General features: G+C 41.9%; 1 protein-coding gene across 1 annotated transcript; it reads right to left on the bottom strand.

The window, feature by feature from the left end:
- Positions 1-1,300: 1,300 nt before the first annotated feature.
- On the bottom strand, positions 1,301-2,205 carry LOC119813122 (protein SET-like). The gene has a single exon (XM_038328254.1). It carries the CDS (start codon positions 2,188-2,190, stop codon positions 1,321-1,323), a length of 870 nt encoding a protein of 289 aa, XP_038184182.1. The 5' UTR covers positions 2,191-2,205; the 3' UTR covers positions 1,301-1,320.
- Positions 2,206-16,403: the final 14,198 nt, after the last annotated feature.

Raw genomic sequence — 16,403 nt, 5'->3', positions numbered from 1 at the left:
GATGTTGATCCTGAGATTCATGAAAGGTTTCTGTACCAATTATTAAGTTTCTTTGCTGATTCAATAAATCGGATCAGGCCAAACTAATCAGTCCAGGTTTAATCTGAGCAAAGCACTCCCAGGAGGTCTTGGGGGAGAAGAGAAACTGTCCTAGTGAAAGCTTCACCCCAGCTCGTGGTATCCATGTTGCTTTGTGCTGGCAGGGAGAGACTGAACCACAGTATACAACAAATCCACCTGAGAGGTTGTTGATAGGCAGGTGAGAGGGGGTTCCTGACAGTCACCTGGGAGAGAGGAGTGGTGAGTAAGAGAGCTGGGGCAGGCAGAACTTGCTTGTAAGGAACCCTTTGTACATGCCTACAGAGCCTCACACATCACACAAACCACGACCTAGCCACAGTGCATGATGTACAGTCATAGGGCCCCTGGGCTAAGTATTTTTTTTTGTGTGTGTGTACACATTGGTTTTATTGTAACAAAGCAACTTGTACACTTCAACATTTAAAATGAGCATCTTTTCCTTCCAGTGAAAACCAAAAAACTAAAAATAAAAAAATTAAAAATAAAGTTACAACAGAGAATGTGAACTCCAAATAAACCCCTACAGGTTCTGCTGATTCTCCCATTGAGTGGTAGGGCTCGAGTCATCATTAGGAGAGAATTTTATTTTAAAAGTGTCATCTTAAACTGCAAGGATGTCTGTTAAACATCACAATTGAACATGCCAAAGGAGAAGCCATGTTGTCACAATGCCCACTTACCCACCCCCCGACACCTCAAACCCACCCTTGCTGACCTTCTATACCCCCCCTTTTTTTCTTTTTTTTTCTTTTTATTAAACAAGAGAAAGTAGACAGATACATGTTGGTAAATGCTGTCTGTATTCACATAGACACAGTGTAATCTCTGAGCCCAATATACAGAGAAAGGAAAAAAGCTAGAATTCTATGCACTACTACACAGGGGCCTAGCACCCCCCAGCCTCCAGCAAAGAGAGCCAAAGGGGCTGGAGGGCTTTTCTTTTTTCCCACAGAGCACGGTGGTGGTGGTGTTGAATCCACAGTTCAAGACAAGAAAAGATAAAAATGAATGTAGAACAGAGTAGTAGAGATTCTTTTCCCATTGTATTTTGCTCAAGACATTTCCCCCAAAATAAATTGAGAACCATGGTGTTGAGAAGCAAGACCTCAAAAACAGGGCGACTGAGCACAAGAGGGATTGGGGACGGGAGGGAAATGAATGCAACTTCCTCCCAGGGACTGGAGAAAATTTTAAAAAAAGAAAATAAAAGAGAGGGTCGGAATCCATCAGTCTTCTGTGCTAGTCATCCTCGCCTTCATCCTCCTCTCCTTCTTCCCCTTCATCATCATCTTCATCATCATCTTCTTCACCTTCATCTCCTTCTTCATCAATATCTTCCAAGCCTTCTTCTTCTTCATCATCATCGTCATCATCTTCTGCTTCTCCCTCTTCATCGTCCATATCAGGAACCAAATAGTACTGCAAGGGGTTTGGCCAAATGTCGCCTTTGATGACCTCTCCTAGCTCATCTGCTCCTCCATCAGAGTGGTCAGTAAACCAGGTAAAGAAGCTCTCTGGCTCTTCGTGTTGTCTCTTCCTGCTGGCCTTATTCTGTGTTTGACTCGAGCGTTTTGTCAAATCCTTTCCAGATTTCCATTTGATTTCAGTGGACTTTGAGGATGGGTCACCACTCTCATTCAGATGAAATTCTTTGGAGAGAACTTTATTTTCGAAGTAGGGATTTTCATCAAAATAAAAATCTATTCTGTAACCTGATTTAATGTCTTCAAATTCTGTTACTTCAACTCTGGTTAAATAATGCAGAGCCTCTTCGTCTTCCTCCCCAAGCAGTGCAGACACTTGTGGATGGTTGACAAATGTGGTTACCCAAAAATTTGGGATTTTAGCGATCAATTCTGACCTCTTCTGAAAAAACGGTTGGCGGAGTTTGTTATATTTTTGTTCTACTTTTAGTATTTCCTCACTTGCTTGTTCATTAAGTCTGTCTATTTCATTTTGTACTTCATCAATATGTTCAATTGCTTCTTGCTGTTCTTTTTCTCCCTTTGGCAGGGCAGGAGAGGCCGACTTGTCCTCCAGTTTCGGGGAAGGAGCCGATTTCGGTTTCTTGGACTGAGGCAGGAGCGCAGATTGCCGTTTCGGGGCCATAGCACGAGGGAAGTGGCTAGAAGCCAGAGGCCAGAGGCCAGATGTACACAGCAGGAAGAAACTCGCAGGAACTCTGGGCTAAGTATTTGCCTGAATGTTGGTGGATGCATCCTGTCAGCTGACACGGGGCAGGCCAGCATAATGCCTGGTTCCTAACAATCCATATATCCCAAAAGTCTGGGATATCCTGGCGGAAGGAAGCTTCACCCCAGCCCCAGGCATGTATACACCCAAAGAGTCTGCAATGTTCTAGTGGAAGCTCCACCCCATGATCCCTCCCCATCTCTCTCCAAACCCTGCTACATCTCAGAAAGCCTATCAAATGATGATCCCTCCCCTAGAGATGCTCAAGACCACTCCCACATGGTACTTAAACTGCCCCCAGAAAACAGACATGTGGTTTTCCAGTCTCTCTTTTCCATCTCCTCTCTGGGGTCCTGGAAAATCATCCCAGAGTGTTTTTTATGTATTAAACCTAGGCTTTTTCTAATTTGGTTTGTGTAGTGGTATTTCATTTTTATTTTAATAAATAAAGCTTGCTTAAAGATCAGAGACTAAAGCCTTACAGACCAGGCAGTGGTAACAAACACCTTTAATCCCTGTAGACACACTAGTTGCCATAGAAACTGGGTGGTGCATGCCTTTAATATTTAATCCCAGTCCTAGAGAGGATTATAAAATGAGAGGAGAAAGCTCTCAGACACAGGCTCATTCTGAGATTGCTGGAGGCAAGATTGCTGTTTCAGACTGAGGTCGAGGTAAGAAGCAGTGGCTGTACAAACTACAAGCCCAGAGAACCTGGACAACAATGAGGAGCCTAAGAGAGACATACGTGGATCTAATCTACATGGGAAGTAGAAAAAGACAAGATCTCCTGAGGAAATTGGGAGCATGGAGACCATGGGAGAGGAAAGGAGGGGAGCAGAGAAAAACGTAGAGCTCAATACATCAATTTAAAAAAGGAAAAAAGAGTGGGTGCTGGAAATTGAACCCATCCCATCTCCAAGCACCCCCAGTTAGATTTTTTTAAGTGTCTTGCAACCAAAGTGTGTAGTGTCTTGAACAATAAAGTCTTATTGGCAAAAAAAAAAAAGGAAAAAAGAACCAGTGGCTGGCTGTTTTGCTTTTCTGAACTTCAAGTTGAATCTGAGTCTTTATTAATCGTGGTACAGGTTTGATTTGGTCTGATTTGGATTGCTGTATCGGCAGAGAGGCTTATCGGGGTGCAGAAACTTTTTTTTTTAAAGATTTATTTATTTATTAAGTATACAACATTCCTTCCATGTACACCTGCACACCAGAAGGGGGCACCAGATCTCATTACAGATGGCTGTGAGCCACCATGTGGTTGCTGGGAATTGAACTCAGGACCTCTGGAAGAGCAGCAGTCAGTGCTCTTAACTGCTGAGCCATCTTGCCAGCCCTGTGCAGAAACTTTTCATCTGGAGGTTCCACCAGGGATTGATGATGCCCCACTGGCCTGGGCCACTTGTGGGAATACACTATCTCCCCCACACCAGGCTAAGATTGGCTTTTGACTGGGTAAATTGTGCTTTCCCAGTCATTGCCTCAGAGGTCCAGGTCCTTTTCCTCTTTTGGGGTATCCTGCCAAAGACACAGACATGCTAGGCCCTCAACCCAATACCAGGACAAAGACCAGTCTTTGTCACTTGGGAATCCCTTCTTCATAAGATGTTCTGTTCAAGGGAATATCCCATAAAACTTCTTCTTGACCTAAAGCCTTCCACAGTGGACGCATTGCATTAGACTTCAGGTCCTGGCATAGACTTGTGAAATGGGCACCTGCAATTCGAAGCCAGATCCCAAATGCCCTTGGGCTGCCTTTTACAAAATCTTTTTAAATTAGGGCAGTCTGACACCATACATCCTGAATGCCTGACTTCTCTGGGCATGAGGCCCAGCCTCAACATGTCCTTGACAATTGGACACAATGGCCATCCTCTTTGACCTTGAAAATTTTTGCTTGCATGGGGACAAGTGGCCAGAACTCCTGTGTGCCAATGGTTTCTGAGGACTACATTCCTGCCCTTCCCTGGAGACACTGGCCCTTTCCCCCACCCCACCCCCACCAACTCTGCCTACCCACCCCCTCCTACTGAGTCACAAATTCCATTCAGTGGCCAATACTCCTCAAGTTCTTTCCCCCATCCACCCCTCCCCCTTCCTCCCTCAGGCCGATTTTCTCTTTCTTACCCACCTTCCTCTCCTCCCCTTCCTCCTATCACCCCTCCCTACCTTTCCATGACACAACCCACACCCTTTCCCCTTCTACACATTGGCCTAATTCCCCCCTGAATCCTCCCCAGTCTCTTCTCATACCTAGTCTCACCAGACTCCTGACTTCCTCTGCCCTCTGAGAGATGGCTTGAGCCAATGGAATTGTTCTAGTCCACACTCCTTTCTCCCTTCAGGATTTCTCACAGATAGAAAAGTGGTTGGATTCCTTCTCTGCTAATCCTTCTGTTTACATCAAAGAATTTTTGTTGTCTGTCCCAGGCCCACAATTTGATCTGGCATAACCTCTCACTCCCAAGAAGCAGCAGCGAGACAGAGTGCAGACCAGACCCACCTAGTGAACAGTATGGTCCCTGTGGGGGACGTGGCCATGCCAGCTACATTCTGGGACTACATACATATTAGGCCTATCAACTAGGTCAGAATAGGTGACAGAGGAGGGACCTCATGGTCCTCTGTCTCCTTCAAGGTATGGAAATGGTCTCAAAGTTGTTAGTTTTGATAAGCTCCGAGAAATTACACTAGCTGGTGAAAACCTGGCATTTTTTCTAAATTGATTACAAGAGACCAAGGTTCAGTATACTCGACTTGATGCAGTCTCCCCAGCAGGAGCCACGGTCCTCGCCACCCATTTCATTTCTCAGTCAACTCCAGATATTAGAAATTTTAAAAAGCTGAGGAAGGCTCCCAAACTCCCATACAGTAGTTAGTAAAAATGGCCTTTAAAGTTTTCAATGCCCGAGAAAAGGAAGCCAAGCCCTCCCCACAGACAAGACCGCAAGAGAAGACTATGTTCAAGTCCAAGCCTTAGCAGCTGCTCTGAGGCCACCAGGACCCCAACAAGGGGTAGCTCAGTTGAATCTGTAGATTGCTTTTGGTAAGACTGCCATTTTTACTGTTAATTCTGCCTACCCAAGATCATGGGAGGTCTTTCCATTTTCTGGTGTCTTCTTCAATTTCTTTCTTCAAAGATTTAAAGTTCTTGTCATACGAGTCTTTCACTTATTTGGTTAGAGTTACTCTGAGATATTTTATTCTATTTGTGAAGGGTGTTGTTTCTCTGATTTCTTCCCACCCCTTTTATCATCTGTGTACAGGAGGGCTACTGATTTTCTGGAGTTAATCTTGTATTCTGCTATATTACTGAAGGTGTTTATGAGTTGTAGAAGTTCCTTGGTAGAATTTTTGGGATCACTTATGTAAACTATTATATCATCAGCAAACAGTGAGAGTTTGACTTCTTCTTTTCCAATCTGTAACCCCTTGATTTCCTTTTGGTGTCTTATTGCTCTAGCTAGGACTTCAAGAACTATATTGAATAGATATGGAGAGAGTGGATAGCCTTTTCTTGTTCCTAATTTCAGTGGAATTGCTGGGAGTTTCTCTCCATTTAGTTTGATTGCTGGCTGTTGGCGTGCTGTATATTGTCTTAATTATGTTTATGTATGTATGTTCCTTATATCCCTGCTCTCTCCAAGACCTTTATCATGAAAGGATGTTGTATTTTGTCAAAAGCTTTTTTGGCATCTAATGAGATGATCGTGTGGTTTTTACTTTTCAGCTTGTTTCAGTAGATTACATTGACAGATTTTCATATGTTGAACCATCCCTGCATCTGTGGGATGAAGCCAACTTGGTCATGGTGGATGATGGTTCTGATGTGTTCTTGGATTTGATTTGCCAGTCTTTTATTTAGTACTTTTGCATCAATGTTCATGAGTGAGATTGGTCTGTAATTCTCTTTCTTAGTATTGTCTTTCTGTGGTTTGGGTATCAGAGTAATTGTAGTCTCATAAAAAGAGTTTGGCAATGTTCCTTCTGTTTCTATTGTGTAGAACAATTTGAGGAGTATTGTTATTAGTTCTTCCTTAAAAGTCTTGTAGAATTATGAGCTAAAACTATCTGGTCCTGGGCTTTTTAGTTTGGGAGACTTTTGATGACTGTTTTTATGTGGTTAGCAGTTATAGGTCTGTTTAATTTGCTTATCTGGTTTTGATTTAATTTTGGTAAGTGATATTTATCCAGAAAGTTGTCCATTTCCTTTAAGTTTTCCAATTTTGTGGAGTATAGGTTTTCGAAATATGACCTGATGATCCTTTATATTTCATACATGTCTGTTGTTATGTCCTTTTCATTTCTGATTTTGTTAATTTGATATTCTCTATCTTTTGGTTAGTTTGGATAAAAGTTTGCCTATTTTGTTGATTTATTTTTGAAGAACCAGCTCTCTGTCTCATTGATTCTTTGTATTGTTTTCTTTGTTTCTATTTTGTTGATTTCAGCTCTCAAATTGATTATTTCCTGCAGTCTAGTTCTCATAAGCGAGTTTGCTTTTTTTTGTTCTAAGGTTTTCAAATGTTCTGTTAATTCACTAGTGTGGGATTTTTCTAGCTTCTTTCTGTAGGCATTTAGTGCTATGAACTTGCCTCTTAACACTGCTTTCATTGTGTCCCATAAATTTGTTGTGTCAGGGTTGTACAAGAAGGCTATAAGAAAAGTTCTCTTGGTCATACTGGTGGACCTCTGAAGCAGAAGATTCCAATTGCTAAGTGTTGTTTTGGCTCTATGTCCTGTCTTCTGTCTGTACTTGTTGTTATGTGTTCTGACTGGGGCTCCCATACAGAAGCCCTGCTGCTGCAGCCCTGTTCCCCGGGGAGAATTGGATTTGATTCCCAACAACAAGACGAAAAACTTCCCTTTCACAACCTCTTTGGATATGCCCATAGAGTCCTTTTCAGATCAGAGGCATACATGCACGCATGCTTACTGTTGAGCCATCTCTCTGGACCATGCCCAGAGTTTAAAATGATGTGCGAATTCCCATTTCCATGCTACTCTCCTAAAATACCACTGTTCTCTGAAGGTGTGTGTGTGTGTGTGTGTGTGTGTGTGTGTGTGTGTGTGTGTGTGTGTGTGTGTGTGTGTGTGTGTGTGTATGCGCTGGGCATTAAGACTCAGGTCCTCACATTTCGTGGCATGCACTTTAACCTCTGTCTCCCATGCTTGTTTCATTCACACGAGTTGTTTAGGTTTGCATTCAGGTCCTCATGTTTGCACCATCATCGCCCCAGCCCACCTATAATTTTGCTTTGTTTCATTTTTTGTTTTTTTTGAGACACGGTTTCTTTGTAGCTTTGGAGACTGTACTGGAACTAGCTCTTATAGACCAGGCTGGCCTCAAACTCACAGAGATCTGCCTGCCTCTGCCTCCCGAGTGCTGGGATTAAAGACGCACGCCGCCACCACCACCTAATCCCACCTATGAATTTACGTAAAATTTAATTAATTAAGTGAATTTAATTTTAAGTAAACTTAATGTTTAAGATACTAATATCTGTTAGCAATAATTCTTAAGATGAGCCTCTCCACCAAACAGACCAAATTAGACCAAATAAAAGATGCCTACATTTAATGCAGTGCTCCTGGGTGGCCAGGAAAATATGGCGAGAAAGAGAGAGCAGGGGAGACCACGTGTTCCTCTCTTGGGCGGCAGCCTAAACAACCTGTGGGAGTGGTCCTGACCCTCTCCCTGGGCAGGGGTCCATGCTTGGCAGGCTTTCCCGGAGGTGGAGTCGGGACCAAGGCAACTCCTGGGAGAGGGGTTTCAAAGACGGATGCCGGGTATTATAATATCCCTTGTTGCTTGAAAATTTTATGTTGTTTGTTTGTTTGTGCATGTGTATGTATGTGTGAGGGCATGTGCATGACAGCATATATGTGAAGGTCAGAGGACAATTTTCAGGAGTTGGTTCTCTCTTTACACCACATGGATCTCAAGAATCATACACAAACTTTACCTGCTAAGCCAAATCTCGGCCCTTAAAATCTTACTTTGGCTTTGAGCTTCCACACAGAAGAGGAAGTAAGACAACAGATCCTAACAGAGAAAGGGGACAAAAGAGATGGGACAAGGAAGTGGGCTATGTGGGGAAACAGAATAGAGATAATAAGCTGTTGAGCAGGGCAGTCCACATCTGTCCATCACGGCAGGAAAGACATGAGGCAGGGCTTGGGAGGTCTTCCTTCAGCAAGGTTCACAACCTCCCAAAGGGACCAACTGGTCAAACACATGAGATTGTGAGGAGCATTTTATATCCAAACCACAACATTCTGCCTTCATTCCTCCAGGTGTAACCGCCAAAGTCTTCAAACAGTGCCAGATGGTCCCTGAGGCAACACTGAAAAATGACACAGTTAATTTGAATTTCACATAAAACAGTATTGTTTGGTTTTTTATTCTTTGTCTTTAAAAGAATAAAAGTCACAGGGTCTAGGGAAGTTTTGTACCACCTAGTGAAACTCTAGTCCGTGTGTGTGTGTGTGTGTGTGTGTGTGTGTGTGTGTATAAGTTTTTTTTAAGAAAAAAAAAAACAACAGTGTCTTTCTACTCTCTGTAGCCCTGGCTGTCCTAGAATTCACTATGTAAGTCAAGCTGGCCTCAGACTCTCAGAGATCTGCCTGCTTCTGGCACCCAATACTGTAGGTAAGGATGTGTGCCACTGTGCCCAGCTCAGGTTTTGCTTTTTTGGGAGAGTACCATAGAGCACAGACAACAAGCCTAGAATCACTACCTTTCTGAGGATGAAGAGCCTCTGCCTTCACGTCTGGTCCAGGGATTCTAGGTGTCACCAGACCAGTCAAGTTTCTCTTTCTTTCTCTCTTTGGTTTTCTTTCTTGAGACAGGGTCTCTCTAAGTAGTCCTGGCTGTCCTGGAATTCACTATGTAGACTAGGTTGGCCAGGTATAATTGCTGCAGACTATTGAGAAATAGCTAATGTCTATTATAGCTCTTTAAAAATTTCTAGAAGGTTCTATTTTTATTCTCCTGACCTTTCCTGTCACCTGGGTACCCTGATCCTTTAAGAGACAAGCTCAGCCCTGTAGGAGGAGAGGTCTCTGTTTGTCTCGCTGCCCAGTTCCCAGCTGCCCAGCTAGCTTAGCCTTGAAATAACCACACAGAAACTGTATTCATTAAATCACTGCTTGGCCCATTAGCTCTAGCTTCTTATTGGCTAACTCTTACATCTTAATTTAACCCATTCCTATTAATCTGTGTATCTCCACATGACTGTGGCCTTCCAGCAAAGTTACAGCACATCTGTCTCTGGCAGCAGGTCCATGGCATCTCCCTGACTCTGCCCTTCTTTCTCCCAGCATTCAGTTCAGTCTTCTCTGCCTACCTAAGTTCTTCCCTATCAATAGGCCAAGGCAGTTTCTTTATTCATTAATGGTAATCACAGCACACAGAGGGGACTCCCACATCACGGCCCACTTACAACCTCCCCACCTTCTGCCAAGGCAAGCAGATCCCCCCACCTCCTCTATCTCTTCCTCTTCCTGACCCTCTTCTAAAGAGGTAACTACTGCCCCTCTCTCTTCTTCTCCTTCCCTCTTCTCCCGATTCCCACTTCCCCTCTTCCCTTTCCCCTCCATAACCCACTAAATAAACTATATACCCAAACTCCTTCTCTTTGCATAGCATATCTGTCTGTCACTCACCCACCATGGTCTCCCACCTGCCAAGAGGAACCACCGAGGCCTTGGGTGACCTACCGCTGCCCCTCACGGGTCCCCCATCATGTGTTTATAAGTAATAACAGGTTCAATAAATTGCAGTCATTACTTGTGTGTGAAAACATACACATCACCACAGACTCTGCTGTCTATGCTCAGAAATTCATTATTGGTCAGAAGTCTGAGATATTCTCTTTGGTGTTGTTTATCATTACAGGGAAGAAACAGTCTACAGAAATTTAACAGATGATTATTTCTGAATGCTGGGTTTATAGCTTTTTGCTCAGTCTATTAAGTTGGTACTTCACATTGCTTTTTTAAGCCTTTAAATATTACTTAACCTGTTATTCAACCCTGGCATAAAGAGATTTTGTTTGTTTGTTTAAAAATAAGATATCATGTAGCCCAGGCTGGTCTCCAACTTGCTGTGTATCCAAGGATGACCTTGACCTGATCCTTCTGCCTTGACTTCCAAAGTCCTGGAGTTATAGGCATGTGTCACCACACCTAGTCTCATTTTTATAAATATTAAATTTTGTTCTGTGTGCCTGTGTGTGCGCGCTCAAATATGCACATACACACTCATGTGTTACACAGCACATGTGAAGGTCAGAGACCACCTTGCAGAAGTTGGTTTTCTCCTTCTACCTAGTAGGTACTGGGGTCATCAGGCTGCATGTGCCTTTACTCTGAATCATCTTATCCGTCCTAATTTTCTTTAACAGAAAAGAAGGGGTAGGAATTAAAATAAATACTTTAAATATACAAGAACTTTTACTGGTAGACCAAGAACATTTGCTATATTTTAAGATTTATTTTTATTGTGGCTTAGAGGTTATAAGCATTGCTGTTTTTGCAAAGGAACCACGTTCAGTTACCTGATATTTTGAAAACAAGCTTGAACTATAATAACCCTTTAAATTTACTTAAAACATTTTAAATCTCTTACTGGGTTTTTAACACCAAACAATAAAAATATTTTTCTGTTTAAGAGCAAAACTCAAAAGCCAATGTCCAAGATGGTGTGGGCCATGTGGCAATCTACAGTCTAATATTCTAATATGGAATTAAAACATGTGTTTTAAGAAAACCCATTTTCCCATTCATGCCAGTAAGGAAATTGTGCCTTCAGTAAATTATCATTCAAAAATATTTTTTGTCATACCTGAGCAAACGAAAGGCATTTATTAGTCTTCATATGTTAGTTTTGATTGAATGGCCACCACCTCTCCTAATCATAAGATCTCTCCTGTTCAAATCTAATTTTTATTAATCTTTATGGTATCCATAGCTTTTTCTTCTTCTGTGGAAACAAAAGTAAAACTTCTTCCCCAACGTAATACATATTCTGGTTTCCATTCTGAGGTCAACACAACTTTAAAATATAAAGGCTGATTTAATTCAGCATTTTTTCTATTATCCGATGTTTCTCCGCAGTTGTTATTCCTTTTTCATTACTATTTTGAAAATTTAATGTTAACAGAGCATAGTGCAGTCTATCTCTGGGGTCTTTATTAACCCTTTCTGTTTATTAAGCTTACCTTTTAGGATTGTGTGGCATATCTGTAATATGCTTTGTGTTGTAATATGCAAAAAACTGTTTCATTTTACTAGAGACATTGTCAGTCTTAATTTGTACAGGTATTCCTATAATGACCATAACTTACAATAAATGTGTAATTGCAGAATCAGACTTTCAGAACTTGAGGCAGTTGCCCATTGAAACCCTGAACATGTATCCATGGTATTATGCACATACTTTAATTTCCCAAACTCTGAAAAATGAAGCACACCATTTGCCAAATTTTATTTCTTTGGGTACCTTTTGGGTTTCTTCCTGCAGGTAGCAGAATCTGGTTATGTAAAGAACACATAGAACATTTTGTTGCCAAGAGATAGAAAATCTTTCTTCAAGACTTTTCTATTAACGTGGTGTTTCTTGCAAAATTCCGAGGCTTGTAGCACATTTCCTATCAATAGCTGAACAGTTTCATCATTACCTTGTGCTGGAGGGCTTGGCAGACCATATGGGATCTGATATGCATTACTTACAATGGATGATTTCTATTACTTGTTTTTTTTGGTTTTTTTTTTTTTTTTTTTTTTTTTTTTTGTTTTTCGAGACAGGGTTTCCCTGTAGTTTCTAGAGCCTGTCCTGGAACTAGCTCTTGTAGACCAGGCTGGCCTCGAAGTCAGAGATCCGCCTGCCTCTGCCTCCCGAGTGCTGGGATTAAAGGCGTGTGCCACCACCGCCCGGCCCCCTGATTACTTGTTATAACCAAATAAATAACAAATTCTGAATCATGTGAAATAAGATCGGAGTGCTCTCGAGTGGCAGGCAACTGTTATGAGTACTCATGGAGAGGCCTGGGCGCTGGCTGGTGGGACTTCGTCTGTACAGCTGTATCACATATGCTGGAGGACCCAGTGGCCACACCTAAATCTACTGCTGTGTCAGCTGCTGAGTGCAGCTACACCATCACTGCCCTGCTGCCCAGGCCGAGGTCTGGCAAGACACATAAGTCCCACCAGAACTGCCTCTTGTAGCTGTTACCAACTGTAGTTTTAAACTAAATCTCTATTGTTTTATTTACCAAAGAAGACTCAGAGTCAGAGGCTGGGGTGAAAACCTGGTAACTCCGAGAGGTTGAGGTCCAACTAGCAGCCTTTCTTCCTTCACTGGCATCTCGAAAGAGAGTCCTCCCACCACACCAAAGTCCCTCCCTACTACTTCCTGTGTGTCTCTCTATTTGTGTTCTGAACTCTCTCTGACTCTCTAGGATTACTTTCTGTCAACTAGTTGCTGGCTTCAACCTCTGACCCACAGCTGCTTTTATTTAATTAACACAGTCTTGGGTTTCACAGTGTGATCTAATATCACACAGAAGGCACTGCTGCACAAGCCTTGTGACTTTTAAAAATGTTTATTTTAGTTCTTAAATTATGTGTGTCTCTATGTGGGTGTTTGAAACTGAGTGCAGGTGCCCATAGAGTCCAGAAGTATGTCCCAGATCCGCTGGAGCTGTAGTTGCAGATGGTTGTGAGCAGTAGGTGGGGTGGTGCATGCCTTTAATCGTAGCACTAGGGAAGCAGAGATAGGTGGATCTTGAGGCCAGCCTGATCTACAATGTGAGTTCCAGGACAACCAGAGTTGTTTTATAGAAAAACCCTATCTGAAAAACAAAACAAAACAAACAAACAAAACCCAAAGCAGATAGTTGTGAGCTGCATGGTGTGGATGTTGGGAACTAAGTTCAGGTCCTCTGGAAGAGCAGCCAGGGCTCCTAACCTGAGCCGGTTTCCAACCCAAACAAGCAGTAGTATATATGTTTGTATTATGTATGTACATATTTATTTATCTTATGTGTTCATCTATCTGCCTGTATGTCTGTGAAACACATGCATACCTGGTATCCTTAGAGTCCAGGAGAAGGTGTCAGGTCCTCTAAAAGTGCAGCCAGTACTCTTAACTACTGAGCCATTTCTCCAGCTCCCTTACCACCTTGTGACTTTAGTTCCATTGCTGGGACCCACATAAAGATGGAAGAAAAGAACCAGCTCCCCAGAGTTGTCCTCTAACGTCCACAAGGATGCCATGACACTGTGAGTGCACTCACCAGTCATGCACCCATGACCATTAATTTGAGATAGTCAGAAGACTTGCCTCCAGGACTGATGGCCAGAATCCACATGGTGGAAAGAGAACAGGCTCTGGCAGGTTGTCCTCTGACCTCTGCATGTGCATCTGTGTTCATGTTCAAGCAAACACATAGTGCGCACACACAAGTTTAAAAAAATGAAACATTAAAAAAGAATGAGTGTTAGGCATGGTGGCATGTGCCTTTAATTCTAGCACTCAGGAGGCAGAGGCAGAGGCATCTCCATGTCTGAGGCCAACCTAGTCTACAGAGTGAGTTCCAGGACAGCCATGACTATATAAAGAAACCCTTTCCCAAAACAAAGCAACAAAAATAAATAAATAATTTATTTTTAAAGAATAGGAAATCACTTAACAACTTCAATCCACATGGTTCACCTGTATACATGCAGAACAGAATGTGAGCCACCATTTGAAAGAAACCATTATGCAATGAAAAAATAAGACCAATTGTGTTTTAGTTCAAAACAAAGGCCTATGTCTTGTGTTTTCAATAAAACCATTGGGAAAGATTACAGAATGTAAATGTCATTATCCTTCAATTTTTTTTCCAGAATAAACATCACCAATAACACAAAATTGCCAATCACTTGCTACAGTTCATTCAGACCAATAAGTCATATATCAATTTTTTTGTTTTGTTTTTTTATAACAGTATGTAGCTGTTTCTCTGTCTGTCCTGGAACTTGCTCTGTAGACCAGGATGGCCTTGAACTCACAGAGATCCACCTGCCTCTGCCTCCTAAGTGCTGGGATTAAAAGCGTGCGCCACCACCACCTGGCTATGATGTCAAAATTTAAGATACACATTCTACAAGTAAAATTTAAACTAAAAAGTGAAGCAAATAATGTTGCTTGCCTTTCACTTTCCATACAAAATTAAAAAAAAAAAACCTGATTGGACTAAGAAAGAACTGAATGGCCAACTGCAGATTGCAAGGCAGGAGAAAGGAAAGAGGGCTGGCAGGCAGAGAGAATAAGGAGGAGAAATCAGGAAGGAAAAGATCAAGGAGAAAAAGGAGAAGAGAGGAGGACTCCAGGGGCCAGCCACCAAGCTACACAGCAATCCACAGAGTAAGAAGCAAAGAAAGGTATAGAGCATAAAGATAAAAACCCAGAGGCAAAAGGCAGATTGGATAATTTAAGTAAAAAAAAAAAAAAAGCTGGCTAGAAATAAGCCACATTAAGGCCAGACATTCATAAGAAAGAACAAGCCTCTGTGTGATTGCTTTGAGAGCTGGGTGGTGGGCCCCCAAAGACCAAAAGGGTTAAAAAAATAAAAAACAGCAATGAAGCTAATGGCAAACAAAAGCTGCCTATGTTAAGTATGTTCTAGACATACTGTGTTTTGGCAAACACTGTAGAAATGTACATAAAATTCAAGTGAGCTAAAAGTAAATTGTCCATATAGAAAAAAAATAGTAATTTTTTTCATAGCTTGCAACGAATCCTGCAAGATGATTGTCTTTAGAAGAAAAGCAATAAGCAAGGCAGTCAGAAGGGAATATGACTTAGGAACTGTGCCTTGTGTCATCTATGTCTATAGAAGAAATACATTTAAATTGGCCCAGTGCAGTCACATAGTTAATGTGAAGGTCCTGTTTAGATACACTTCAAAGGCAGAAGTTAATTTTCTTTATTTAACTCAGGGCTTTAATGTAAAGGAAATGGACAAGATTTCCCTCCACAAATCATTAAAAATCAAAAGTGAGAATTGTTTGTGAAATACTAGAATGTTAAAGTGTTTTCTCTTTATACTGCAACCATAAATTTTAGTAACTGTAGCGTCTTGGTCTCACTTTATAGCCTTGGCTGACCTAGAACTCACAATGTAGAGCAGGCTGGCCTTGAACTCAGAGATCTGACTAGCACACCTGACCTCTTTCTCAGAGATTTTTTAAAATTTTATTTTAATTTTATCTATATGAGTGTGTTGTGTGCATGTTTGATGCCTGAAAAGCCCAGAGGGTGTTAGATCCCCCGGAACTGGAGTTACAGGAGGTTGTGAGCTGCCATGTTGAAGCTGGGGACCAAGCCCACTACTATCCAGGAGCAGCTAGTGCTCTTAACCATAAACCATTTCTCTAGCCCCTCCTTTTCTTTTTTTCTTTCCTAAGTTGGCTTTTGTTTTGTTTTTACTTTGTCTTTCAGACAGTGCTCAGACAGCCCAAGCTGGCCTTGAACTTGTGGAGGATGACCTTGTATTCCTAGCCCTCCTGACTGTGTCTCCCTGCTGTTATGACTGACAGCGGTGAGCCACCATACCAACCGAGCATCTCTAATTACTTTTAGTCATTAAATGGTTTCTTCTGCTACAGATCAGGTAGTAATTACATTTTCCCAAAGAACAAACACATCCCTAACTGACTGATTTCACTGATTGCTATAGGCAGAGAACACTCTCCAAATCACTCACCAAACACATACTGAGAAAAAACATGAAAATACTGAAACAAGCTCTCAAATCAGTTCTTACAAAAATTTTCACCAGGGGGAGGAGAGATAGCTCAGCAGTTAAGATCATCAACTGCTCTTCCGGGGGACACAGGTTCAATTCCCAGCACCCACATGGCAGCTAACTACTGTATTGCCTATAACTCCAAGATCTGACACCCTCACGCAAATATACATGCAGGCAAACACCAATGCACGTAAAATAAAAATTATTTAAAATTTTTTTCACCAGCTCTCAAATGGTCTAATTCTCACCACACTATGATATAGATAAGACAGTAACTTGTTAGTTTTCCCTCAAATGAAAATGACCAATAAGGTACTAATTATA

This window comes from Arvicola amphibius, chromosome 4 (assembly GCF_903992535.2).
Source record: "Arvicola amphibius chromosome 4, mArvAmp1.2, whole genome shotgun sequence".
In the NCBI taxonomy this organism is placed as follows: Eukaryota; Metazoa; Chordata; class Mammalia; order Rodentia; family Cricetidae; genus Arvicola; species Arvicola amphibius.
This window is presented reverse-complemented; position numbering and strand designations above follow the sequence as displayed.

What these genes read in the sequence shown, in the direction of transcription:
- LOC119813122 (XM_038328254.1), bottom strand. Translation starts at nt 2,190, where the DNA reads ATGGCCCCGAAACGGCAATCTGCGCTCCTGCCTCAGTCCAAGAAACCG.